Raw genomic sequence first — 25,330 nt, 5'->3', positions numbered from 1 at the left:
CGCTGCGCCAGCCTGTGCGCCGCCGGGGGGCGCGGGCCGCGGATATAGGGCGGGGGCCGGGGGAGGGGCGGCGGCGGCCTCAAAGGGCCGGGCGCGCGGAGGCCCGTGTCCCCCCGGGGGGGCGGCCCCGCCAGACGCCGTGGGAACCGCCGCTTCCGCCGCCGCCGCGCGCGTGGGGGGAGGGGAGGCGCGAACTCGGGCCGGGACCCCCGGAGACCCCCGCCCGCCCTCCGGCCCGCCGCCCCTACCCCTGCGATCCCCGCCCGCTGGCCCCCCTCTACCCTGGCGACCCCCCCCCCGCAGCCCTCTGGCCCGCCCCCCACTCCGGCGACTCCCACCCGCACCCCGGCGACCCCCGCCCCCCCAACCCTGCGACCCACCCCGCCGGCGACCCCCGCTCTCCCGCCCGTCGCCGCAATCCACATCCCCCGGGGCGGGCCTCCCACTCGGCGGCGGGTCCTGGGGTCGGCCTCCGTCCCGCCCCGCGAGTCCCGGGCAGCGACCCTTGGCCGCCGTCCGGCCCGCGGCCTGGGACGTATTTATTTATCCCCCCCACCCCCACCCCCGCCCGCGATGTGCGAGACCCTGTGCCAGGTGGGCCAAGCAGCCCGGCCCCTCGCTCCCCGACGCGCCCTGCATCCGCCGGGGGCGCGGATTAGGGGGCCGCACGCCCACCCCTTGGGCGGCGGGGGAACCAGGGACGCTGGTGGACGCGGGACCCCGCCTTTCCGGACGTGCCCGCGGGGCCCTCGCGGGAGGCGGGCCGGCCCGGTGGGCCCCGTTAGAAGAGGCCGTTTCACCGGGACTTGCGCTGTGGTCGTGGGTGGGTGCCTCCCCTGCAGGGTGAGGGGCGCAGGGCCCCCGCGCTGTGCCAGGCGCTCCGCGAACTCAGGTCGCCCTGTGGGAAGAGACGGGCGTGGGCCCCGGGCCTCCTGCCCCCGCCGTCCGAGCCCTGATCCCACCAGGACCGCGCTCTGTGGGCAGGGTCCTTCAGGGCCCCGTGAGGCCACCCCCGGAAGACCTTGGGCGTCCCGGACCTTGGATGTCCCGGACGGGCTTTCCAGGTGTCCGGGCAGAAAGACAGACTGCGGGGAGGGACGGGAGCCCTGGGCCCGATTCGCTCCTGGTGGGCGGTTGGGGCGGCAGGGACTGTGTGTCCAACCCTTTGGGCTCTCCCGGGCAGGGCAGCCCGCTTCTCCACCTACCCGCCCCACCCCTCCTCTCTCGGTCTCCCTCCCCCGCCCTTCCTCTCCCTTTCCTGGATCTTGGAGTCTTCAGGCAGAGGGCAAGTGGGACGGGAGGTCAGACCCTCTGTCTGACTGTGCTGGGTCCTTCTTTCCTGAATCGTGGGAGGCTGTGCTCTACTGAGTTCCTATGCCGGGTTTACAGATCAGGAGATAGTTCCAGAATCCAGAGAGGCCCCAAGCCGGCCTCCACAAGAGACTCGGGTGCTCACTGGTCAGTTCCCCTGCAACCTCCCATGGGAGGCCGACACCCCCGTCCCCTCCAGTCTTGGGGGTCGTCTTTTAGGCCCCTTGGGCTCATTAGGTTCCCGGTCTCAGGTAGTGATGATGGAGCCAGATCCCCACAGCCCCAAAGTGCCCTGGGTGTAGCCACCCCCCCCACCTCCCCCCGGGACCAGGAGGCCAGCCTCCGAGGAAGGCCGAGCTTTGCTGGATGTGTGGCTGCCGAGGTGAGGTTTTACAGTCCCGGGTGGCCCAGCCAGAAACTCTGCCCAGGGTCAGGAGTCACAACGATCCCGGGCTGTGTGGACGCCTCCGCAGTCCTGTGTCGCAGCCCCAACCGTCTGAGGCACCTGCTCCCTGTGCCCCCAGAGGACAGACCCGCCCAGAGGGACGAGGTGCTGCCCGTGGGCGGTCTTTTCTGCTTTTTGAACTGGCGGTAAGAAATGCCCCCATTCGGGCCGCCTGGGGGGACTCAAGTTGGCTGAGCGTCCGACTTGGTCGTGACCTCACAGCTGGTGGGTTCCAGCCCCTCCGTCCATCTGGGAGCCTGGAGGCTGCTCCGGATTCTGTGTCTGCCCCTCCCCTGCTTATATGCCTTCAAGCGCTCTCTCTCTCTCTCTCTCTCTCTCTCTCTGTGTCTCTCTTTTTCTCTCTCTCTCTCTCACAAATAAATAAACATTAAAAAAAAAAAAAAGAAAAGAAATGCCAGCATTCATTTTGCAGCCTGGTCATCCCGCACACTGACTACACAATCATTTTCCTTCATGACTTTTCTGGAAGGCTCGCGGTATATCCCCCGTGTTGAAACAAGATGGCAGCCTTTCCCTCTCTCCTCCCTCTGCTCTCGATGAGGTTTTAATTGCGTGTGCTGGTATTTACCTGAGAAATAACCTCGTGGGGACACAGTGGAAACCCGGGCTCGCGGTCGGGAATGAGGGGTTGCGGAGGGAGACTTTATTTTACACCTGCTGGTGCTGCTGTATTTTTGTTTTTGAACTGTGCACATGTCGGTGTTATACGTATATTTTGAAGACCTAGGTTTTTTTTGAAGGTATTTTATTTATTTTTTCAAATGTGTCACTTATTTTTGAGAGAGCACAAGCCGAGGGCGGAGGACAGAGGGCGGAGGACAGAGGATCCAAAGGGGACTCTGCACTGAGCAGTAAGCCTGATGTGGGGCTCGAACTAACGAATGGAGAGATCAAGACCTGAACTGAAGTCAGACACTCCACCAGCTGAGCCACCCAGGGGCCCCAAAATGAAGTTTTTGATGAGTAAGTGGCAATGTGGTATTCCGGGTTGGATCTGGGTTTTTTCGTTTTTTTGTTTTTTTTAATCAAGTCTACACCTGGGGCGCCTGGGTGGCTCAGTTAAGCGCCCGACTTCGGCTCAGGTCCTGATCTCACAGTCTGTGAGTTCGAGCCCCGCGTCGGGCTCTGTGCTGACAGCTCAGAGCCTGGAGCCTGTTTCAGATTCTGTCTCCCTCTCTGCCCCTCCCCTGCTCTTGTTCTCTCTCTCTCTCTCTCTCAAAGATAAATGAACATTGAAAACATTTTTAGAAAATAAAAAAAGTAAAGTCTACACCCAACGGGGCTGGAACTCACAACCCAAGATCACATGCTCCACACCGACCGAGCCAGCCGGGTACCCTGGGTTGGATCCTTAGAAAGGACAAAGGACATTAGTGGGAAAAACTGGTAAAATCTGAATGTTTTTATAAAACTGTTAGAACACGGAAGCAGAGGATGCACGTAATGTATCTGGAACGAGATACTGTTTCACCGTGGGAATAGATTTCCCGGTTCGGGATTTGCGCTGACCAGCGTTAGGAAGCTAGAAGCTTCCACACATCTCATCTGATGTGTATCCGTTCGCTGAAAATTACAGGCTTCCCTCTCCCCTTGTGTTTGCCAGACACGTCTAAACTCCTAAGTGGTTTTTGCCAACCCCGAGGTCGGGATCCCCTACCCAGTTATCCTGTTGGAAGCATACGATGAGTGTTTTTGTTCATTCTTCTATACCCGTTTTTGGAAAACAGAGAGAGCCCCATCCCTGGCAATATCTTTTAAAAAAAAAATCATTCTGGTGGGACTCCTGGGGGGCTCAGTTGGTTAAGCGTCCGACTTTGGCTCGGGTCGTGATCTCGTGGCTCGTGGGTTCGAGCCCCGCGTCGGGCTCTGTGCCGACAGCTCGGAGCCAGGAGCCTCCTGTGGAATCTGTGTCTCCCTCTCTCTCTGCCCCCCTCCCCGCTCACACTCTGTCTCTCTCTCTCTCTCAAAAATAAATACATGTTAAAAAACTTTTTTGAAAAACAAAATCATTCCGGCAAGTTATTTGCTCGAGGCTCCGTAAGGCACTTTCCTCTACCAAAGCCAGTTTACCAGTTCTGGAATGGCTACCCTGAGGTTCAGGGTTAGCCCAAGGCAAGGGCCACGGAGATCCGGGGTCGCGGTCCCCCCTCATCCACACCTGGGCTCCGCCCACTCACCACTTGGCCTGCTCAGGGCTTGGGCCCTTATTTGCATTTGGTGTGTCGGTCACCCTTGTCGAACCAGAAGGGGTGGGCAAGGGGAAATAGACGACGCACATCCAGGAAAGAGAAGTGAAGAAGAGAGAGAAAAGCAATGAGCTAAAACAAAACAAAAAAGGATCGCGATCTGCAGCAGCCCCAGCGGGCAGGCGGGAGCCACTCGGGGTCACTGTCCTTCCTTTGCATCCTTAACCTTTCCCCCCACGGCTCCTGTCCTTGACGCCCCCAACATCACAGACGCCTGCCTTTCCTCTCCAAGTGCTAAGTACCCTCTTCCCGGCTTTGTTGTTCAAGTCAGGCCCTCCACGCGGCCCTGAGAGCCGCCCCCGCCCTGCTCCGGGGCTGGTGTTTATTGATCAGAGACCCAGGAAAAGGAGGGTCGATGGCTTCTGCTTCCACCCTGAGTCCCTTTGATCCTGGCCTCGCTTTGATTTCCCCTCCTCTCGCTGCCCTGCCCGGCCTCTTCAGTTCCTGAAGTGTATTCTGGAAACAGAGGTTACAAGAGATTGAGAGACGACACCCCCCCCCCCCCGAAAAGGTATTAATGCACCAGGAAAGCGATAAAAGGTTAAGGAGCCTCTTTTGTTGTTTGGTTAGCGCCAAACACATTCCAATCACAACCTCCAAATCGCTTTTGAACTCGACACACACGTTGAGTTGTTTTTTTTTTTTTTTTTTCCTTTCTTTCAGTTATTCCCACCCAAATCCTCTGGGTAGCGTCTTTCTCCACCCAGACTCACAGAAGCAAGTGAAGTTAAAAAGAACCCCTCCACGCCGGAGACAGAGAACCATAGGTTTTCCAGGTTTCTGTCCACACGCTCGATAACAAAGAACAGAAACGACCGGCAGCAGATTTGGCCCTCGCACCCGACATTTGTCTACACCTGTCCCTGCAACACGCCTGTTGAGCGCTTTGAATGGGGCCTGGTGCCCCTGAGCTCGTATCTTGCTTAATTTCACGGTAACTGGGGCGCCTGGGTGGCGCAGTCGGTTAAGCGTCCGACTTCAGCCAGGTCACGATCTCGCGGTCCGGGAGTTCGAGCCCCGCGTCGGGCTCTGGGCTGATGGCTCGGAGCCTGGAGCCTGTTTCCGATTCTGTGTCTCCCTCTCTCTCTGCCCCTCCCCCGTTCATGCTCTGTCTCTCTCTGTCCCAAAAATAAAAAAAATAAAAAAAATAAAATTTCACGGTAACTGATTTCAATAGAAGCGGCCTCTCGTGGCTACGGCAGCTGACAGGACGGCTCTAAATCATCACCCAGCAAATCCCTCTTCCCTGAGAACTGTTTACAAAGACGTATGTAGGCGGCTCAGAATCGCCCGCTGGATTGGAATTCTAGACTCTCCTTTTACGTGGCTGGAACAGAACTCTGGATCGTCGAAATGACTACCTCGGTTTCGTCGCGGACAGTCTCATACAGATTTGGCTGAACGGTGTGTTGAATATCGCTGTAGCATCCGTGCACGGTCTTCTTTTTATTACTGTTGTTTTTTCTTTGTTTTTTGAGACAGAGACGGGGAGCCAGTGGGGGAGGGGCAGAGAGAGAGGGAGACACGGACTCCGAAGCGGGCTCCGGGCTCCGAGCCATCAGCACAGAGCCCGACGCGGGGCTCGAGCTCCCCAGAGTAACCGAGGACCCACTCCGGCCTTGGTGTCCCGGCCGGCAAGAGTATTGGGTGTGTGTTCCCAAAATGCTTCCTTTTGCTGGGTATTTTTGCCTCTAACAGAGGAGAGACATCGTGCGGGTAAAATACAAAGCCAAGTTGGTCCAGTCAGACGCAGGCTCCCGGTGGGTGTGGGAGATGAGCCGCTGTCCAGCAGGTACTGTTCCATTTTCGTTGGTCCCGGGAGGGACCTCTCGGCCTGTGGGCGTGTAGCTGTCACGGCCACATGAACTTCCCGCACTCTCTCAGGGGAGGAGCCAGCGACACAGGCCCCTTCTTTCCGATTGCTCTCAGCAAGCCCCGAGCGCCAACCCTGAGCCGGGCACTGCGCTCCAGGAGGGAGAGGAAGCTCTCCTCGCCGCTGGGCCTTCCTGGTTAGCAACCGGACTGCCTGGCCAGCGGGCCAAGTTAATCCTGCATTAATAAAGCCCACCCAAGCGCCACTGACCCTGGGGAGCGGGCGGTAGAGACTCAGCCCGCCCCCTCATAATGCCCAAAATGTGCTTTCGCTTCGGGCATATCACCTGAACAAAAAAACCCTGCCAGAGAGGGCCCTGCTTTGAACTTGGTTGACCATTCCAGGTTTTCTTTAAACTCATCCACGGGCAGACTGTGGTCTCCCCGTGCCACTTCCCATGCAAAGGAAAAAGAAAAAGAAAAAATGCTCTGTGGAGAAATGGCGCATTCCAGGCCAGTATTCCAGAGTCTGGAATATTTAGTCATATCTGCAGAGGACAAAAGTATTCAACACTACTGAGGCATTCTCTCGAGGAAGAAGTCGAAGAGGCCCCCGCCGGTCAAACAGGACAAGTGGAGCGCCAACAAGAATAACAAAAGCAATAGGTTGCAACACATCGAACATGTTAAAGTCCATTCTTTCGTGATGGTCATAAAAAACGAAACTGATCATGTTCGGCCGGTTCTAGGGAACAATCCCTTTATCTAAGAGCTGGCAGGCAGGGGCGCCTGGGTGGCTCGTCGGTCGAGCGCCCGGCTTCGGCTCAGGTCATGACCTCGCAGTTCGTGGGTCCGAGCTCGGTGGGTTCTGTGCTGATGGCTCAAAGCCCGGAGGCTGCTTCGGATTCCGTGTCTCCCTCTCTCTTGTCCCTCCTCCGCTCCCACTCTGTCTCTCAAGAATAAATAACACGTGTAAAAAAGGTTGACAACAACAAAAACAACAACCTGATACACAAAGTGTTTATCCTGCCTTTTCTGTACGACTGTAACTCAAGGTACACAGTGGATAAAGAGAAGGCCCTCGGGACGCAAGCGCTCTGCCGACACCCAGACGTGGAAATGCTCTGATCAGCGGAGAAGGAATGACAGAGGTACACAACCCTCATTTTGCAACCTTTAATGAAGGCGTGAGCCTGACAGCGATCCTCATGGCTGCTAGCTGTCCTTCCTTGTAGAAATATACACCACCACCTCGGAGTGAGTCATTCTCCCCAAAATAGAGATCCGGAACGTAAGCCGGCGGTTGGAGCTCGCCACCGGGTCAACAGAAGAACGGGGAGCGGCAGCAGGTCACGAAGCGCCACAGGGACACCGTCAACAAAGCCCAGACTGTGGGAAATTCAGGACAAACGTCAGCCTCTTCATCAAGTACATTGGAGAGAGAGAAAGAGAGAGAGAGGGGGAGAACCATCTATAGACCAAAAGGGACCAAAGAGCCCTGTCGACTCGATGCAACGCTGGGATCCTGACATGAACAAACCCCCCCGTAAAAATTCACTTCTGGGGCACCCGGCCGGCTCAGTCGGTGGAGCTTTGGGACTCTGGGTCTCCGGGGTGGTGAGTTTGAGCCCCACATTGGGCACAGAGATGACTTTAAAAGAAAGTTCATTTCTTCGACCAATGAGGCATTTCAACATGAGCTATGAGAAGATATTAGGAAATTGGGGTTAACTTTTTTTGTGTTATGAGAGCGATTCTGTGTCATATTTTTGCCACCCTCAACCCTTTCGTGTAAAACCTCTTCCGTGCTTGTGTGCAATGTACACACATATGTAACTGTGCAGGAAAACTATACACGCGTGGTTTTTATACAGACCAATCTTGTTTACCTAACCCGAAAATAATTTTTTTCATGTCTATTTATTTTTGAGAGAGAGAGAGACAGAGTGCAAGCGAGGGAGGGGCAGAGAGAGCGGGAGACAGAGGCCGAAGCAGGCCCCAGGCTCTGAGCTGTCAGCACAGAGCCGGACGCGGGGTTTGAACCCACAAACCGCCACATCGTGACTTAAGCCGAAGGCGATGCTGAACCCACTGAGACCCCCAGGCGCCCCGTACCGCGGTTACCCTGAAACTCTTGTAATCTCCCATGGGTTCTAGGCTTGGGAGGACTCAGCATAGGCCCAGGATGCCCCAGGGCATTTCCCCAGCCGCTCCCCCCCTTCTGGGAAAACCCTGCTCTGAGAGCACCTGAGAGGAGGCTGAGTAGGGGGCTTGCCGGGATGAGGAGTTAGTCTCTCTTACTTGGGGTCCGTGAGGCACCTTGGACCTGAGGGCTGGGGTCTCAATCTCAGACTCTAAAAGGCCTCTGTTTCGGCCCCACGGCTGCTCCTGGCACTGAGCCCAGCTCTGTGTCCTCCCCACGCACATGGCCTCGTCCACGCAGCCACCCCAGCTCCGGGCCTGGGGAGGACAGCTCGGGGCTCTGTCCCCACGAAGTGTGGGTGTCAACCCCCAGAAGGAGCCCTGGCCCCCAGACCGGCTGGGGGGGTGGGGTGGGGAGGGCTTCTGCGGCGTCCTCCCGGCCCTCCTGCCCGCCGCACCTGACCCGGATCGCGAGCACCTGCCTGCCCTCCCTGGGGACCTCAGAGGCTAGGTCTGGCTTGTCCCCCCTCCCCGCCCCCAACGCAGTATCTGGAACCCGCAGAGGCTCAGGGCACGGTTCATCATGAATAACAGGCGGGGGTCCGCAGCGTCCCTCGTGAGTGAGCTCGGGCAGGTCCTGCCGTCTCGGGGTCAAGAACTCCGACAGGAAGCACCGATTCTCGGACTGGTCTTCACTCAGTCCCTTATCACTTGTCCGATCCGGGGCAGGCCCCCACCCCTCAAAGCTTTGCTTTTCTCGGGCTGCAGTGTCTGGGGGAGCAGAGGGGCTTACCCACCAGGGGCCTTCCTTGGCCGGAAGTGCCGGCCAAGGGCAAGAGAGGGCTCTCCAAGCCGGAAGTCCGGGCCAACACGCGCGGTAATGAACACGCACCGGAACACGGCCCTGGGGGTCCCGATGACCCCGACGGCGGTGCTGGAGGGACCCTGTGCGCTCTCTCCGGCTCTGCCCACCCCCCCCCCCCCCGCCCGTCTGTCACGTCTCACCAGCTGCCCTGCAGTGTGTCCTCAGCTGTGTTCACCTGGGCGCCCACCTGGCCGGCGAGCTCCCCGCAGGGCAGGACCCCAGGTGTGCGGGGTGGGGGGCGAGGGGTGCTCTGGGGCCAGCTCAAAGGGTGCACGAGGGCCGTGAGCCGCCGAGGGTGTCGCGGTGAGGATCGCTGAGACAGAGGACACGGGGAGGGGGGGTATCCGTGCAAGAGCAACCGTGAGGTTCACCGTCTCTTTCTAGAAGGCTCCATGGGGTCTCTGTCAGCCCCTGTACGTCTATGTCGCGAGGAACTGACCCGGGTGGTGGTGGGGGGGGGGCTCAGCTGGGCTGACTGAGCCGCCCCCCCCCCCCAAGCCTCCGTGTTACCAGCAGGGAAATGGGTGCAGCGGTACCCGTCTGCCACCTTCTTCCTGGAGGTTCTCTGAGGCTGGAAGCTTCTCAGGGCATTTTCAAAGGCTCCGATGAAAGGCGCTGGTGGGATGAAACGTTCTCGGGGCCATAGGAAGTTTCTCGCAGTTTTGAAGCCTTGGAGGCTGCAGGAAGTGGTCAGTGACGGGTACTTGTGAAGCCCCGGAGGGTGATGAGGGTGGAGAATTAGCAAGCTGATCGGATCGGCCACACCTGGGGCGTGAGGGGCCCTTATCTGGGAGGAAAATCTGTCATTTCCCTGGGGGTGGGGGGTTTGGGGTAAGTGTCGAGGCCCCTGGGCCCACAGGGTGGAGGCCAGAAAGGCAGGGCCTTGGACAAGGCCTGCCCCTCCTCGGGGCCTCAGTTTCCCCACGTGTGAAAGGAGAATGACTTTAAAACCCTGACTGCAGGCTGCGCCCCAACTCTGCTGCCCTCCCTGGCTTGGAGACCCCAAGTCAACACGCTATCCCCGCCCGGGGTATGCTTGCAGGGGTGCTGGTTTGAGTCTCACCGGGTCCCACGAGGGGCTCTGGACCTGCCCCGGGACCTTGCCGGGCAACAAGGATTCTTTGCTGGGCCACGCTTTAGTCTGTCCCCTGGACCTTCTCCCAGCCCCATCTGGAAACTTCCGGGTAAAAACCCAGTGTTAGAAAGGACGCTGCTGGGTCAGTTTGGCAGGATCACGCCCTCCCTCCCCGCCTTGTGCCCCGATGTTCTCCACTGCCCCCAGGTGATCTCTGGCCCCCTTGGCCTGCCTCCGACAAGGATCCTGTTGGGTCATTTCAGCCAGAACCCCCCCGCACCCCGCCTCCTGCTATAATTCAATGTAATTTTAGTAATGACCTTTCAGTAATCTTTCCTGCACTGCCCCACCTGCTCGTTGGCTGTACCCCCACTTGCCCGTGCGGTGTTCCCAGATGAGACCGACCGATCTCTGTCCCTCCCCTGCAAGAGTCTATTGTATCAAGATCGTCCCGGGGAGTCTGAGTGGCTCAGTCAGTTAAGTGTCCGACTCCGGCTCAGGTCATGATCTCGCAGTTCATGAGTTCGAGCCCCACGTCGGGCTCTGTGCTGACAGCTCGGAGGCTGGAGCCTGCTGCAGATTCTATGCTCCCTCTCTGTCTGCCCCTCTCCCATGCATGCTCTCTCTCAAAAATAAAGACATTACAAAAAAAAAAAAAAAAACAGATTGTCTCGAATAAAGTCTGCCTTTCCACTTTTCACAAGTGTCCTGCTAAATTTTTTCTTTACCGCAGAGTCTGGCCACTTGGAACACACCTTGCGGGGGCCTCCTGACCCAGAACGGCCCTCAGGCCGTCTGTCCCCACAGCTACAGGAAATGGGAGAAGAGTGAGTGATGTGTTGGGAGTTGCAGGGACAGAAGGGACAGACAGAGGTGGCCAGACACCCAGTGGGTTTTTCTTTTGCACCAAGTCCTTTGGCCCCCGGCCCCTCCTTCCTGTTGCTAGGATCGCTGCCTGCCCCTCCTCATTTTCCAGAATCTTCCCTCCCTTCCTCCCCCCCGCCCCCCCCCCGCCCTGCCTCCACGTCTGAAGCTCTGTGGCCTGTGTCACTTCATACAACAAGGCTGCAGTGTGCAGTGGACAGAAGGCGGCCCTCGACTGCCCAGACAGCCACCTCCTAGCTACCTGTGTTGCAGGTGCATTTTCATCCGAGGCCTCAAAACCCTTAGGACTCAATACGTTGAGCTTTTAGTCCAAAATCTTTACTTACTTAGTTTAGTTTTATTTTTTAAAAAGTTTGTTAACATTTATGTATTTTTGAGAGAGACAGAGACAGAGCGTGAGCAGAGGAGGGGCAGAGAGAGAGAGAGAGAGGGAGACAACAGAATCTGAAGCAGGCTCCAGGCTCTGAGCTGTCAGCACAGAGCCCGACGCAGGGCTCGAACCTACGAACCAGGTCGTGGCCTGAGCCGAAGTCGGACGCTCAACCGACTGAGCCACCTGGGTGACACTACCTCTCTCTGTATAGAGCAGCACTCAAGCCTGTAGCCTAAGCCCAGTGCTGACAGCTGGTTAAAGTCCTCGTAAGAATACAGGCGGATCATGGGGCGCCTGGGTGTCTCGGTCGGTTGAGCATCCGACTCTCGATTCCGGCTCAGGTCATGATCTCACGGTGTCCCCCGTGTGCCTGCCTTGAGCCTGGCGCTGGGAGGACCGTGAGTGAACACGGCGCTCGCGTTCTGATGGAGAGAAAAGAGAAGAAACAAAATAAGCGATTGATGATACAACAATTTAGCACGGCATACCCACATGGCTTATTAGAGGTGCTACAAAGAAACAGTGGGGAGGAGGAGGGGGTGTGCGGAGCCGATGCTCTTGAACGCAGGGCAGGGCCCCCGGGGAGAAGGCTACACTGGATAACGACTCCCGGGTGGTGGTGGCCGTGGCCACCTGGGCAGGGACAGCCCGCAGCAGGCCCCGGGGACAGCAGGTCCAGGGTATGAGGTAGGAGGCAGAGGAGAGACAGGTGGGGGGAGGGGGAGGTGACAGCGGGTGGGGTGGGGGCTCCAGGATCGCCCTGAGCGGTGATCTGTGACAGCAGCCACTGATTGCGTCCCCTTGTGCTGAGCTCTGTACTCACTGCGGTCCCTACTGGAACATTCTCTACTCGAAGCCCCGAAGCAGCCCCGGGGTGGTAACTACATTCATCGGCCCCTTTATTGCCCTGCTTTCATGGAGGTGATATTCACGCAGCATGAAATTAACCACTTCTGAGCGTCGGAAACAGTGACGCTTTGTACACGTGCAGCCGTCCGCGGTCACCTGCGTCTGGACACGTGGTGTCCTCGGCCCCGAGGGAGACACCCCCCCCACCCCGGGCCCACTCCCCAGTCCCGCTCTTTCCCTCCCCCAGCCTCTAACAACCACCGGCCGGTCTGTTGTCTTTCTCTGCCGACTTGCCTCTTCTGGGTATTTCATATCACGTGTGACCTTTCGCGACCGGCTTCTTCCACTTGGTGCAACATTTCCAAGGCTCACCTAACGTGTCCCCTACTCCGTTCCCTTTTATGGCTGGGTAATATCCAGTTGTGCGGACATCACTTATTTTACAGGTAAAGAAATTGGGGCTTTGGGGATGGGACGGAATAACTGACTCAGGCCTCGCTCACCCAAGCGGCTTACCGGCCGCGGCTGGACTTGATTCTGTGTCTCCCACTCTCTCTGCCCCTCCCCTGCTCATGCTCTCTCTCTCTCTCTCTCTCTCTCTCTCTCTCTCTGTGTCAAAAATAAATTAAAAAAACATTAAAAGAGGAAAAAGAAATTGTGTTGTGAAATGGCATTTATCGCCATGAGCGAAGGAAAAGCAATGTTCGTGACAACACAATACGGGAAATACACCAGTTTCTACAAACAAAGAAAATACGCACAGGTATATTCGTAAAAAAGCTTCGGGAGGGGGCATCTCCCAAAATATTAACTCTGCTTATTTTTAGATAAGGAAGGTTATAGGTTGCACTCACTTATTAAATCTGGGGTGGGGGGGATCCACCAATAAATGCTGCTTTAAAAATCCATCAGTCAGTTGGAGGACTCCCCAGAGAAGCTGCCCCAGAGGCCGCTTGCTGCCCTCACCTGCATTTCTCCTCCGCGGACAAGGAGAAACCGTTGCGAAGCTTCTCCCAGAGCTGGGAGGATCCTTCTCTGCAGGAAATCCAGGAAGGTGGGGCGCGAGGTGGGGACAGTGGGTGGGTCAGCAGAGCCGTGGGGACTTTGGATCCAGTATGGCTCCTCCGGGTGGCTCAGTTGGCTGAGCGTCCGACTTCATCTCAGGTCACGATCTCGCGGTTCATGAGTTCGAGCCCCGCGTCGGGCTCCGCACTGACAGCTCAGAGCTTGGAGCCTGTTTCCGATTCTGTGTCTCCCTCGCTCTCTGCTCCTCCCCCACTCGTGCTCTGTCTCTCTCTCTCTCTCAAAAATAAATACATTAAAAAAAAAAAGTTAAATGGGGGCGCCTGGTGGCTCCGTCAGTTAAGCATCCGACTCCGGCTCAGGTCATGATCTCCCGGTCCGTGAGTTCGAGCCCCACGTCGGGCTCTGGGCTGACAGCCCGGATTCTGTGTCTCCCTCTTTCTCTGACCCTCCCCCGTTCGTGCTCTGTCTCTCTCTGTCTCGAAAATAAGTAAACATTAAAAAAAAAATTTTTTTTTAAAGTTAAACGTACTGTCATGGAAAGAAGTCCCCCAGGAGACTGTGGCGTGAAGAAAGCCAGTTGCCGAACAAGATGTGTACGAGAGGCACATTTGTGTGCAAATACACATGAGCCCGTGTATTTGCAGATGCACAGAAAAGAATGCAGGGAAAGAAGGGTGCGTGAGCAACTCGAGTCTCTGGGAAGCAGGCTTTTCAGGTGGGGGAGGGGACTCCTACTCTCCACCTTCCACCCTTCGGTGCCGCGGGAATACATTTTCACCACCGATCCGTGTTATTTTGCGGCTGCTCACAAAGTAAAGGCATTAAAGAGACGTTATCGGTATACATTCGCATTTTGTATTTGTTCAGATACAACGTATATGGAGATGTACTACTTGTGCTTAGTATTAGGAAAGACTCACGAATAAAATGGGCAGGGAATGAAAAGAATGAGCAAAGACTGTCCGTTCCCACAGCCCTGCCTCCCAGACAGCCTAAAAAATTTATTTTCAAATAAACAGATGACCCTGATATACGACGGCCCTGTGTGCCGCGGGGACACTCTTGGTACTTATTTTAAGGTCCTTTATAACGGAGATTTTATTTGATTATCACCCTGATGTCTGCCGGAATCCTGCAGTCTGACACCTAGAAGACAGCCCCCAGGTCCCTGCTCTGGGGGCTCGCTCACCACATTTTCCTGGATATCAGGACATCCTGCTGTTTGAAGATATGCGGTGTGACCGGGGCTGTTCTCGGAGGTTCTGCCTCTGAAGCCTCACAGGCGTTTCTGTTTTTCTCGGCCTTGGGGGACAAGCAGCCTGGGCGGGTGGGGATCCGTGGGCGGGGCTGGGGACACTAGGATGTCTGTCCTGACAGGCTCAGATCCTTCCCCCAGACTCTCACTTCCTGCGGCTGGACAGCCGTGGAGACCACAGGCCAGTCGGCGATCAATCCGAGCCCAGGACCTGAATTTGACCAATGAACACGGTGAGCGGTTTGCACACTCTGAACCCACGCTAAAATTTCCGGGGCGGTATCGACGCGGACACTAATTTCTCTCGAGTTGTTCGCAATTTCGAAAATCCTATCACCGACCGCGGCCCCCCGCGATCCAGTTGCTTTTGTGGCAGATGCTTTCCAGGCGTTTCCGCGCACGGACGAAACCCTGACCCGCTTGGCTGTCACCCCGGAAGTCACACTTAAACGTACAGAGTTCTGTTACTAGAAGCTCTGCCTGCCTTTCTGTTTCATATAACATTTAAGACCCGGCGCAAAAATGATTGTGCAGACATGTTCTTTTACCTCGGGATTTTTTTTTTTTTTCAGATAGTAACCGGGATACCAAAAATGATCCGTTTTATAAGACGCTTTGGGTCTCGTAAGGTTGAGGTCCACAGCCCTCGGACCTCCAGGCGCATCAGAACAGGACCACGTCTGTCTGCGCCCGAAATATATCGCCCACTAAATATTCGTTGAGTGAATATCTCAATTACGGCAATAATTTGGGGAAGTTGCCACCAGCCCCTTGCTCTGTCCTGTGCTTGTAGTAAGTGACTGTTACTCTCCCTCCGCAGAGCGGATCCTGGGGATGTGTCCTTGCAACCCCAAGATCAAGAGTTGCACGCTTCACTGGCTGAGCCAGCCAGGTACTAAACTCCACTTAGTATGGGGCGCCTGGGTGGCGCAGTCGGTTAAGCGTCCGACTTCAGCCAGGTCACGATCTCGCGGTCCGTGAGTTCGAGCCCCGAGTCAGGCTCTGGGCTGATGGCTCGGAGCCTGGAGCCTGCTTCCGATGCTGTGTCTCCCTCTCTCTCTGCCCCTCCCCCGTTCATATTCTGTTTCTCTCTGTCCCAAAAATAAAAAAACGTTGGAAAAAATAAATAAATAAATTCCACTTAGTGGATGTATATATCCCCCTTGTCCCTTATGTTGTAGGGGCGTCCGGGTGGGTCAGTCAGTTAAGCGTCCGACTTCGGCTCAGGTCATGATCTCATAGTTCGTGGGTTCGAGCCCCTCCTCCGCTCATGCTCAGTCTCTCTCTCTCGGTCTCAAAAATAAATAAACATTAAAAATAAATAAAATGCCGTTGTAATAAACATTCCTGGGCCTCTATCTTGGCACCCTCTGAAGGGACTCTCTGAACCCGTTGCCAAGAGACTGAAATCAAACGTCCTCACCTGACCAGCCCCAGGCCAAGCCAGGTGAGTGGGGGCGGAGGGGACTTAGTCTCTCAAATAGCAACCTCTGCCTGGCTGGGCCGGGAGGGCGCACAGTTAGGAAACGTTGCCCATATGCTAACAGAACCCCATGTCCACCGCGGTGATCTGAGGGGCAGAATTCTGCATGATGGTTTTTCTTTAGGACTCTGGGAGGCTTCTGTAAAAGCCGTGATGCTAAAGAGTGCCTGGGGGGGTGGGGGGGGCTCAGTCGGTTAAGCGTCTGGCTCTTGATTTCAGCTCAGGTCATGATCTCATGGTTCGTGGGTTCGAGCCCCGAATGGAGCTCTGTGCTGACAGCGTGGAGCCTGCTTGGGATTCTCTCTCTCTCTGTCTAAAAGTCAATAAAGAAACATTACAACAAAAGTGATATTAAAAGAACAGACATTTACGAAGAATTTATTGTGCCAGTGTGGTTGTGTGTGTTGACACACGTCTGGGAAGGTACGATTATTGTCACTTTGTGGCTGTGCCACTGAGGCCCAGAGTGGTTATTTAACATGCTCGAGATCACACAGCGAGAATGGTGGGAGAACGGGCTCCACAATTGTACGGACCAGCTCTAAGGTCTAGCATATTTAGTAACCATACTCACCCGCCTTCGTCCTATTATTATAAATCTCCCTGACCCTCTGTTTCCTCTTCCGTGAAATGGGTTCATAATACCTACTTCACAAGACTTTGAGGACCAGATGAGGCAAGGCACAGGAAGTGCTTGGGGCATGGTATGTGCGAAATAAATTCACCGACCATCGTGAATATCCCGGGGGGGGGGGCTGTTTATCCAGATGGGGGTTCCAGGGCCGGGGTGTCTGTGGACAACCAAGGTCTTGCAAGGACGCATCGCCTTGAGCAACACCCATGATCCGCTCTGCGCAGGGAGAGTGACGGCTGGTGGCAGCTTAGGCTCTGTGGCAGGGACGTTCAGAGCCCTGAGAAGCTGTTAGCAGTGTTAGTTGGCTGAATGCAGGGGCCCCACAGGCCGCTAAGACTCCGGGGGTACAGGCCGACCGGGGCTGGAGACACAGCCAGCCCTTCGGGCTGAGGAGTCGGACAGACCTGACCACACACGGAGACTTCTCCACCGGCTCTGTGACTCAGTTTCCTCGTTTTACTGATTGATTCAAAATTTTAATTTATTTAAGTAATCTCTACACCCAGCGTGGGGCTCAAACTCACGACCCCGAGATCTCAAGTCACATGCTCTACCCGTTGAGCCCTCCAGGCATCCCCCAGTTTCCTCATTTTAATATAGGGACAAGGGGACTTATTTCAAACAGCATTTTTTAAAAAAAAGTTTATGTATTTTGGGAAGGGGAGAATGAGAGAGAGGGAGAGAGAGCAGGGGAGGGGCAGAGAGAGGGAGAGAGAGGATCCCAAGCAGGTTCTGCACCGTCAGCGCAGAGCCCGACTCGGGGCCTCGAACTCACGAACCGTGAGATCATGACCTGAGCCGAAACCAGGAGTCAGACGCTTAACCGAAGGAGCCACCCCTGAAGGGGAGTTCTTTAGCACAAAGAATAGACAATGAGGTACAGAAACGAGTGTTTACTTAGAAAGAGAAATGACACCCCGATGACTCGCAAATGTTAAAAAGAGCTGACCCTGACCGGTAGGGCAAAATTCAAACGACACGGGAATCGCCGCTGTCATTCCTGTCGCTTGACTTCCTGAGACACCTCTGCGCTTATTTTTCTTCCGACTTTTCTTTTGGCTGCGTGTCCCTTGTCTCCAGGCGATAACAATGTCCTATTGAGAGAAAGGAAAGGTAATTCGGTCCTTCCTCCAGCATGGCTGATGGGCTCTTGGTTTTCACATCCTTCATTTAGGGGAAGTGTCACCGTGCTCGGTGTCTCGCCCCCGCCCCTCCGCGCAGAGCCCCGGCCTTTATTCTGGCTCTGCGGGGCCCAGGCGGAGCCACAGAGGCCGTCGCCACCGACGCCCCCAACCTCCTGCCCCACCTAGGAGGTGGCCACGGGGCCGCGGGGCTGGGGCCGCCGGGCTGAGTCCGCAGCCGGGAGAGGACGGGAGCGCAGGGAGTCCACCTGCCGCAGCGCTCCCGCCTCCGGCCAGCAGGTGGGGCTGCGGGGCCCTGAAGCTTCAGCATTAGTCTGAGCAGCATTTTAACAGGTCCTTGAATCAAGGGCCTCCTCTCCTAAACAGCTTCTTCCTACTGTCAGTGGGGGGTACCACTTCGTAATAACTATTTATTACTATTATCATTACCATCATCATCATCATCATCATCATCATTATTATTATATGGATTTAGCATTTGCAAGACGGGAAGAATGTACCCCACATTGCTAACGCTGGTTAGATCTCAGTAATGGGGGGCTGCCTGGGTGGCTCAGACAGTTAAGCGTCCGACTTCAGCTCGGGTCATGATCTCCCGGTTCGTGAGTTCGAGCCCCGCGTCGGGCTGTGTGCCCACAGCTCGGAGCCCGGAGCCTGGTTCGGATTCCGGATCTCCCTCTCTCTCTGCCCCTCCTCGGCTCATGCTCTGTCTCTCAAAAATAAATAAATGTTAGAAAAAAATTTTTAAGCAAAGATCTCAGTAATGGGATTATGGGAGATTTGTTTTTAAAAACACATACTTAAAAAAATTTTTTTAAACATTTATTTCTGAGAGACACAGGGAGACGGAGCATGAGCAGGGGAGGGGCAGAGAGAGAGGGAGACACAGAATCCGAAGCAGGCTCCAGGCTCTGAACTGTCAGCACAGAGCCCGACGCGGGCTCAAGCTCACAGGCCGTGAGATCATGACCTGAGCCGAAGTCGGACATTCAACCGACTGAGCCACGCAGGTGCTCCTAAAAGCACATACTTTAAAAAATATATTTATTTTTATTTATTTTTAAAAGAGAGAGTAGGGGAGGAGCAGAGAGAGGCGGACAGAGGATCCGATGCAGGCTCTAGGCTGACAGCCCAGAACAATTTTGACTTTTTTCCAGGTAAAGAGACAGAGGTCCGGAAAGTGAGTCTAAGGTCACAGCATCTAAAAAGTGACAGATCGAGGGGCACCTGGGTGGCTCCGTCCATTAAGCGTCCGACTTCGGCTCAGGTCATGATCTCACGGTTCGTGAGTTCGAGCCCCGCATCGGGCTCTGGGCTGATGGCTCAGAGCCTGGAGCCTGCTTCGGATTCTGTGTCTCCCTCTCTCTCTCTCTGCCCCTCCACCGCTCACACTCTCTCTCAAAAATAAATAAACATTAAACAAAATTTTTTTAAAGAATGATCAATGATCAATCAGAATTCTCTCTTCAAACCCTCCAGGCAGGACGCCATTTTCTTTCTTCTGTATTAGGGAGTTACAAACACGAATACATGCCCATGGTGGCCACGCAGGTACCACTGTAAACAGATATTGATGCAAAATGATCAGTCACAGCAAGGACGGTGTCCCTCACGACTGGCTGGGACGACTGTTGCAAACTTAGAGCACATGTCCCTCCTCAAGGAGGCAGCCTCCGGTCAGGGTCATCCAGCGCCAAGGGCAGGCGCAGATCTGAAGGCGGTAACAACCAATTCAAGCTAACAACCTCGCAAGCCTCATAAAACGCTTCTATCCTGTGACAGGGGCTGTGGGGCTCCAGAGGGATGACCTTGGCCCTCCCTGTGCTTGCAGTCGAGGAGTACAAAATAATTATCCCCACTAAAGCGTTCTGTGTGACTAAAGCGCAACATTTATGGAGTGCTGATTATCACAGAGAAAGCAGGAAATGCACGGAGTTGAACTCAGTCTCTGGGAATCTAATAACATTTCGCAGAGAAGGTGAATACTGTGCGGAGGGAACGGAGGGAAACGTTGATCTGAGGGAGGAAACTTTTTTTTTTTCAACGTTTATTTATTTTTGGGACAGAGAGAGACAGAGCATGAACGGGCGAGGGGCAGAGAGAGAGAGGGAGACACAGAATCGGAAACAGGCTCCAGGCTCCGAGCCATCAGCCCAGAGCCCGACGCGGGGCTCGAACTCACGGACCGCGAGATCGTGACCTGGCCGAAGTCGGACGCTTAACCGACTGCGCCACCCAGGCGCCCCCTGAGGGAGGAAACTTTTAAAAGAATTTCAGAAATGGTAAAACTGGGATGCCTGGGCGGCTCAGTTGGCTGGGTGTCTGACTCTTGATTTTGGCTCAGGTCATGATCTCATGGTTCGTGGGATCGAGCCCCGTGTTGGGCTCTGGGCTGACAGCTCGGAGCCTGGAGCCTGCTTCGGATTCTGTGTCTCCTTCTCTCTCTGCCCCCCTTCCCCGCTCACACTCTGTCTCTCTCAAAAATAAATAAACATTAAACATTTTTTTGAAAGAAAAAAAAAAGCCTGCTTGGGATTCTATGCCTCCCTCTCTCTACCCCATGCTCTCTCTCTCTCAAAATAAATAAACATAAAAAAAGATTATTCAATATGTTAAACTCCAAAACAGTAAAAAAAAAAAAAAGTCGATGATTAGTTTATCAGATTTTACCTGTCCATCTTCCTAGGTATGTTCTATAGGTTTTAATACTTATACTGTTTTTTTAAATCTTTTTTTTTATGTTTATTTTTGAGAGAAAGTGAGAGAGAGCGAGTGCCGGGGGAGGGGGGCAGAAAGAGAGATGGGAACAGAGAATACAGAGCAGGCTGCGTGCGGACAGCATGGAGCCCGACGCGGGGCTCGATCTCACAAACCCGGAGATCCTGACCTGAGCCGAAGTCCGATGCCTAACCCACTGAGCCACCCAGGCGCCCCTATTTATGCTTGTTGGAAAAAAATATTTTTTTTTCAGGTTACGAAAGGAATGCTTATTGCAGAAAACTCAGAAGACGGAATCTGTATTTCCAAGAAGAATTCTATTTACCCGTCACGTGACAGTCACTGGCTACTCAGGCTGGAGCAGTGAGCCTAGCACATCAAGGAAATACAGTTGGGACTTCTTGGCGCTTTGGCCACGTAATATGAATGCGAATAACTATGTAATATGTAATACGAATAAAGATCCAGGCTAAGTGGAAACAAGTCACTGGGGCTCAGAGTAGCAGAATGGAGTCCCCTAGGACCAGAGGCGGGTTCACCATCAATGAACGAAGCTCGTTCCCAAGCCCGCGCGCGCACAGGCCCTTCCAAGGCCGCTGCGGTATTTTCGCCTGGTCCAAAGCTTCTGTCGAAGTTTCTAAACCAAGATACGTAAGACCACTGTCTCTTTGCGTCCTCACTTCCCTCTGTCACTCCTCCGCGTTAGAGGGTTCAGGAATGGGACTTTCTGGGGACCTGGGGACGATGATTAAGGGATACCTTTAACTGGAGCTCTGTTAAATCAGTGCTCACGGTGGGTGTAGGAACGGCTTTCTGAAATACACCTACTGCCTGTAATGTCAACTCAGCCAGCACCGTGTTACAAACGTGCAGGGCCAGGGGGCAGAGGAGCTCTGTGACACCTGGCACAGAAAATACATGGGCAGTGGGGGACCGGGGCCGGGGGGGTGGGCGACAAGATGTGAAAGGAAATGAGAAACTGGTCCACAGGAAATCCTTGCAACCGTCAAGAGGAAAAAATTATTGTGGAAGAATCAAGTCTCTCAATGCCTAATCTCAAATGCCCAACCAGGGCGCCTGGGGGGCTCAGTCAGTTAAGCGTGTGCAACTCTCGGTTTCAGCTCAGGTCGCGATCTCACGGTTCGTGGGTTTGAGCCCCGGGATGGGCTCTGTGCTGAATGCTGAGCCTGCTTGGGATTCTCTTTCTCTTCTCTCTCTGCCCCTCCCCTGATTGCACTCAACCGCGCTCTCAAAATAAACATTAAAAAAATAATAATAAGGGGCGCCTGGGTGGCTCAGTCGGTTAAGTGTCCGACTTCAGCTCAGGTCACGATGTCTCCCTCTCTCTCTGCCCCTCCCCCGTTCATGCTCTGTCTCTCTCTGTCCCAAAAATAAACGTTAAAAAAAAAAAAAAAGAAGAAAGTATGCGGCCTGAAAATGTGGGGAAAATTATCATAAATGGTGCCCATAAAGTCTAGACACACAGGTAAATATGCATAATGCTGCCAAGGGCATTTTCAATCTTTAAAAAAAATAAACTGTGTTTCTGGACTTTTAGACACCCTGTAGAAGTGTGTCAGGAAGTTAAATATTTTACGGTCGTGTGTGATGCTTGTGGCTTTTTTCAACTTATCAAAGTATCATCTGTGATTTCTCTTTCTAAACATATTTACCTACATAATTTTTGGATTTTTTTAAAGAAGGGTTTTTTTTTTTTTTAAAGTTTACTTATTTTGAGACAGAGAGACAGAGAATGAATGAGCAGGGGAGAGACAGAGGGTGAGGGACAGAGAATCCCAAGCAGGCTCCTCACTGACAGCCAGCGTGTAGGCGGAGTCTCGAACTCACTAACTAGATCATGACCTGAGCCAAAACCAAGTCAGATGCTTAACCAGCCGAGCCCCCCCACGAGCCCCTTGGGTATTTTTTTTAATAGGGGCCCCACAAATCGTATGAGCTCCCGGTCCTGAAAAACCAGCGTTTACCAATTTAATACAACCTCACAGGAGCCCAGGAACTTTCTGCAGCCTCAGTTACCCCTTAAAAAAAAAGGCATTGGCTCAGCATTTCCTTCGGTTTGCGTGGAGACCAAGGCAGAGTGGGGGGCGGTTGTGGGAAGCACACGACCCCGCGGACGGGAGGAGTCTCGGCCGGTAGGGCAGGACACGTGCCCGCAGTCACCCCAGCTCTCCCGTCGGCGACCCCAGTTCCTCTGGCCCCGCCCCCAGTGGCCCCGCCCCTCCGCGACCCCAGCCCCGCGGGCCCCGCCCCTCCGTGACCCGCGCCCCCCTCCGACCGGAACCCCGAGGGCCCCGCTGGCCCCGCCCCTCCGTGACCCCCGCCCCGCTGCGGCGTCAGCCCCCGCGGGCCCCACCCCCTCCACGACTCCGGCCCCGTAGGCACCTCCCCTCCGCGACCCCCACCCCCATCTCCGACCCGAGCCCCGCGGGCCTCGCTGGCTCCGCCGTTGCCCCGCGACCCCGCCCCGCGGGGCCCTGACCGCCGTGCTGAAGGAGCGGGGGGGGGGGGGGGGGGGAGGGAGGACGACGCCCGCGGGCGGACGCGGGCCGGGGGGGCGGGCCGGGGCTGGCCGGGGCGGGGCCAGCGGGCCTGGGGGTCGCGGAGGGGCGGGGCGCGGGCCTCAGCCCCTCTCGCGGAGCCGGAGATCCTTCTCAGCGGCGGAAGTTCCGGCGTCGCCGAGGGTCAGAGGTCAGCAGGAAGTCGATACGTGGCCGCCGCCTGTCCCCCGCCGAGGAGGCGCAGCAGCCGGAGATGGCGGCGGTGCTGAACGCAGAGCGGCTCGAGGTCTCGGTCGACGGCCTCACGCTGAGCCCGGACCCGGAGGAGCGGCCCGGCGCGGAGGGCGCCCCGCTGCTGCCGCCGCCGCTGCCGCCGCCCTCTCCTCCCGGGGCGGGCCGGGGGCCGGGCGCCGCAGGGCAGCAGCCGGAGCCCGGGGAGGCGGCGGCCGGGGGCGCGGCGGAGGAGGCGCGGCGGCTGGAGCAGCGCTGGGGCTTCGGCCTGGAGGAGCTGTACGGCCTGGCGCTGCGCTTCTTCAAAGGTGAGCCGGCCCGGCCGCACCCCCGCCTCGGCCGCCCCGCGGAGTCCGCCCGGGGCCCGAGCGTGACGGGGCCAGTGCCCGCCTGGCCCGCCCGGGCCGCGGCGACCCGAGCAGGCTGCGTCCTTGGGGGGTCCCCGAAGTTTGTCTGCCCCCTCTGGGCCGCTGGGTCACACACCTCTGACGGGCCCGGAACCTGGGTTTTGCGGTCCTGGTCCTGCCTCCCCGAGGTTACCAGGACGTTTGACCTGATTCAGCTTCTCGGGTTTCCACGGGCCGGGGTGGAAGAACGAGCCCTTTTCTCTCCTAGAGGATCCCGTTCTGGGATGGTTTTTTTGTTTGCGGTTGGTCTTGGTTTCGTTTTGTTTTGCTTTGCTTTTTTTTAACGGTCGTATTCCTTTTCTCGCTTCCTATGGTTTGGCACACCAGGTTCCCCCGATTTTTACCCCTTTTCTGGGGAGGAAGATATCTTCCCATCGGTTCCTTACCTTCCCCCCTGCAGTCATTCCGGGGAACCATCAACTCGAATAGGACTTGCACACCTGGCGGTTTTGATGTGGCCGCGAGGAGGAAGTATTAAGCTAATGCGTCCCCTCCGGCTCGTCCACCTCTAAAAGGAAGGGGTGCCCTCAGTGTTCTAGTAACTTCTAGATGGTTAAAATTGTACTTGGAAGCAATGTGCAAGAGTGAGTTCTCAGTTAAGGCCTACAAGTACCCTCTGTTTCTCGCACAATTAATTGTAAGACGTCTCTTGTCTTGGAGCAGGATTGTGGTGTGTGGGTTTTTTGTTTTTTTTTTCTTTCTCCTTTTTTGGGTGATTCACTGGTGGCGATACCAATCACATGATCTTTTCAGTGGGAAAGACTGATGAGACGCCTGTTAGTTTGATTCTTAGAGATATTTAGATCTTGTGGGGCGGATCCGCGGCCGAATGCAACTTTAAAAGTGGTTGCTAGGTTTCGGGTACATTCCAGAACAGCATATTTATGACACTTTTCCCAGAGGGAGTTCCTTTTGGAGGGCAGGACATACTTGAGTAGCTGAAGTTGTGTAGTTCGTGGTAGGGATACGTTCAGAAGTTACTTGTTTTCTCTTGGCATAACTTTGTGCAAACTAATGGAAGTGTTTTATAAGTTTTCTAGAACATTTGAACATTTGGTTATTCCACATTCATTCCATTTTTTTTTTTTAATTAAAAAGCTTACCCTTGAAATGTTCATTGTCCTTGCACACTGAGTTCAGCCCTCTGCGCACTGGCCAGCGTGGGGAATTGGTGATGGCTAATGGGTCTTAGGTCACTGGCTTGAATTTCGTGTTTCCTATGGTGGTGATAGATTACCACTTAGATCAAAATCTGGTGGCTCCTATACAACTCCTATAACTACATTTTACTTCAAACTTTTATTCTTGGAACTTAACTTTTCCAAATGTTCAGTAAGCTTCAAGTATATTGTAGCACAAAGGTATTTGAGAATAGGAAAGGGCCAACCTCTAATCCTAGCTTTGGCCACATGACCAACAACAACAACAAAAAAGGTAACAATCTTCTGAGCTTGTCTTATTTGAAAATAGTAATATTTTCTTTGTGAGATTAAAACACTGTAAAACCTGCAGTAAATTTGGCATTGTTTTGGGGGTCGGGAAGCCCCGGATTCTATTTACCATGTAAATTCCTAGGCAGTTAACTTTTCCAGACTCAGTTTGTGTGTGTGTGTGTGTGTGTGTGTGTGTGTGTGTGTGTGTACAGCTGGATTAGATGATGATATTTGACGTCTCCGACTTAAGATTTGGTCTAAAGCTAACATTCCTTTAACATTCTTGTTGAGGAGTAGGAGTCCTTGAGGAACCTGTAATTTGGGGGCCTAGTTACCAGTGACCTTGGAGAATAAAAGCTACATTGATAGGTATGGTTCATTTAGTTCCTAAGTTAAGCTCTCAAAGCGGCATTCACATACTTAAAAGGAGAAATAACATGGCAGTTAAAGTTACCTTT

General features: G+C 54.9%; 1 protein-coding gene and 1 long non-coding RNA gene across 2 annotated transcripts in view; one reads left to right on the top strand and one right to left on the bottom strand.

Annotated features, from left to right (window-relative positions):
- Positions 1–16,075: 16,075 nt before the first annotated feature.
- On the bottom strand, positions 16,076–22,522 carry LOC109495514. Its single transcript, XR_006591465.1, has 3 exons — positions 22,282–22,522; positions 20,608–21,017; positions 16,076–17,516 (listed from the first exon to the last, which is right to left on the bottom strand). It is a non-coding gene; the product is annotated as an uncharacterized LOC109495514 (long non-coding RNA).
- A 450-nt stretch (positions 22,523–22,972) lies between these two features.
- ACBD3 (acyl-CoA binding domain containing 3) overlaps positions 22,973–25,330 on the top strand; it is a 33,304-nt gene continuing 30,946 nt past the window's right edge. The window contains exon 1 of the mRNA XM_023248105.2: positions 22,973–23,340. Within this exon, the coding sequence (XP_023103873.1) occupies positions 23,055–23,340 (286 nt within the window). The 5' untranslated portion in view covers positions 22,973–23,054. The remainder of the gene's footprint in view (positions 23,341–25,330) is intronic.

The sequence above is a fragment of the Felis catus genome, chromosome F1 (assembly GCF_018350175.1).
Source record: "Felis catus isolate Fca126 chromosome F1, F.catus_Fca126_mat1.0, whole genome shotgun sequence".
NCBI lineage: Eukaryota > Metazoa > Chordata > Mammalia > Carnivora > Felidae > Felis > Felis catus.
Note: the sequence above shows the minus strand (reverse complement) of the source record. Positions and strands in the feature narration are given on the sequence as shown.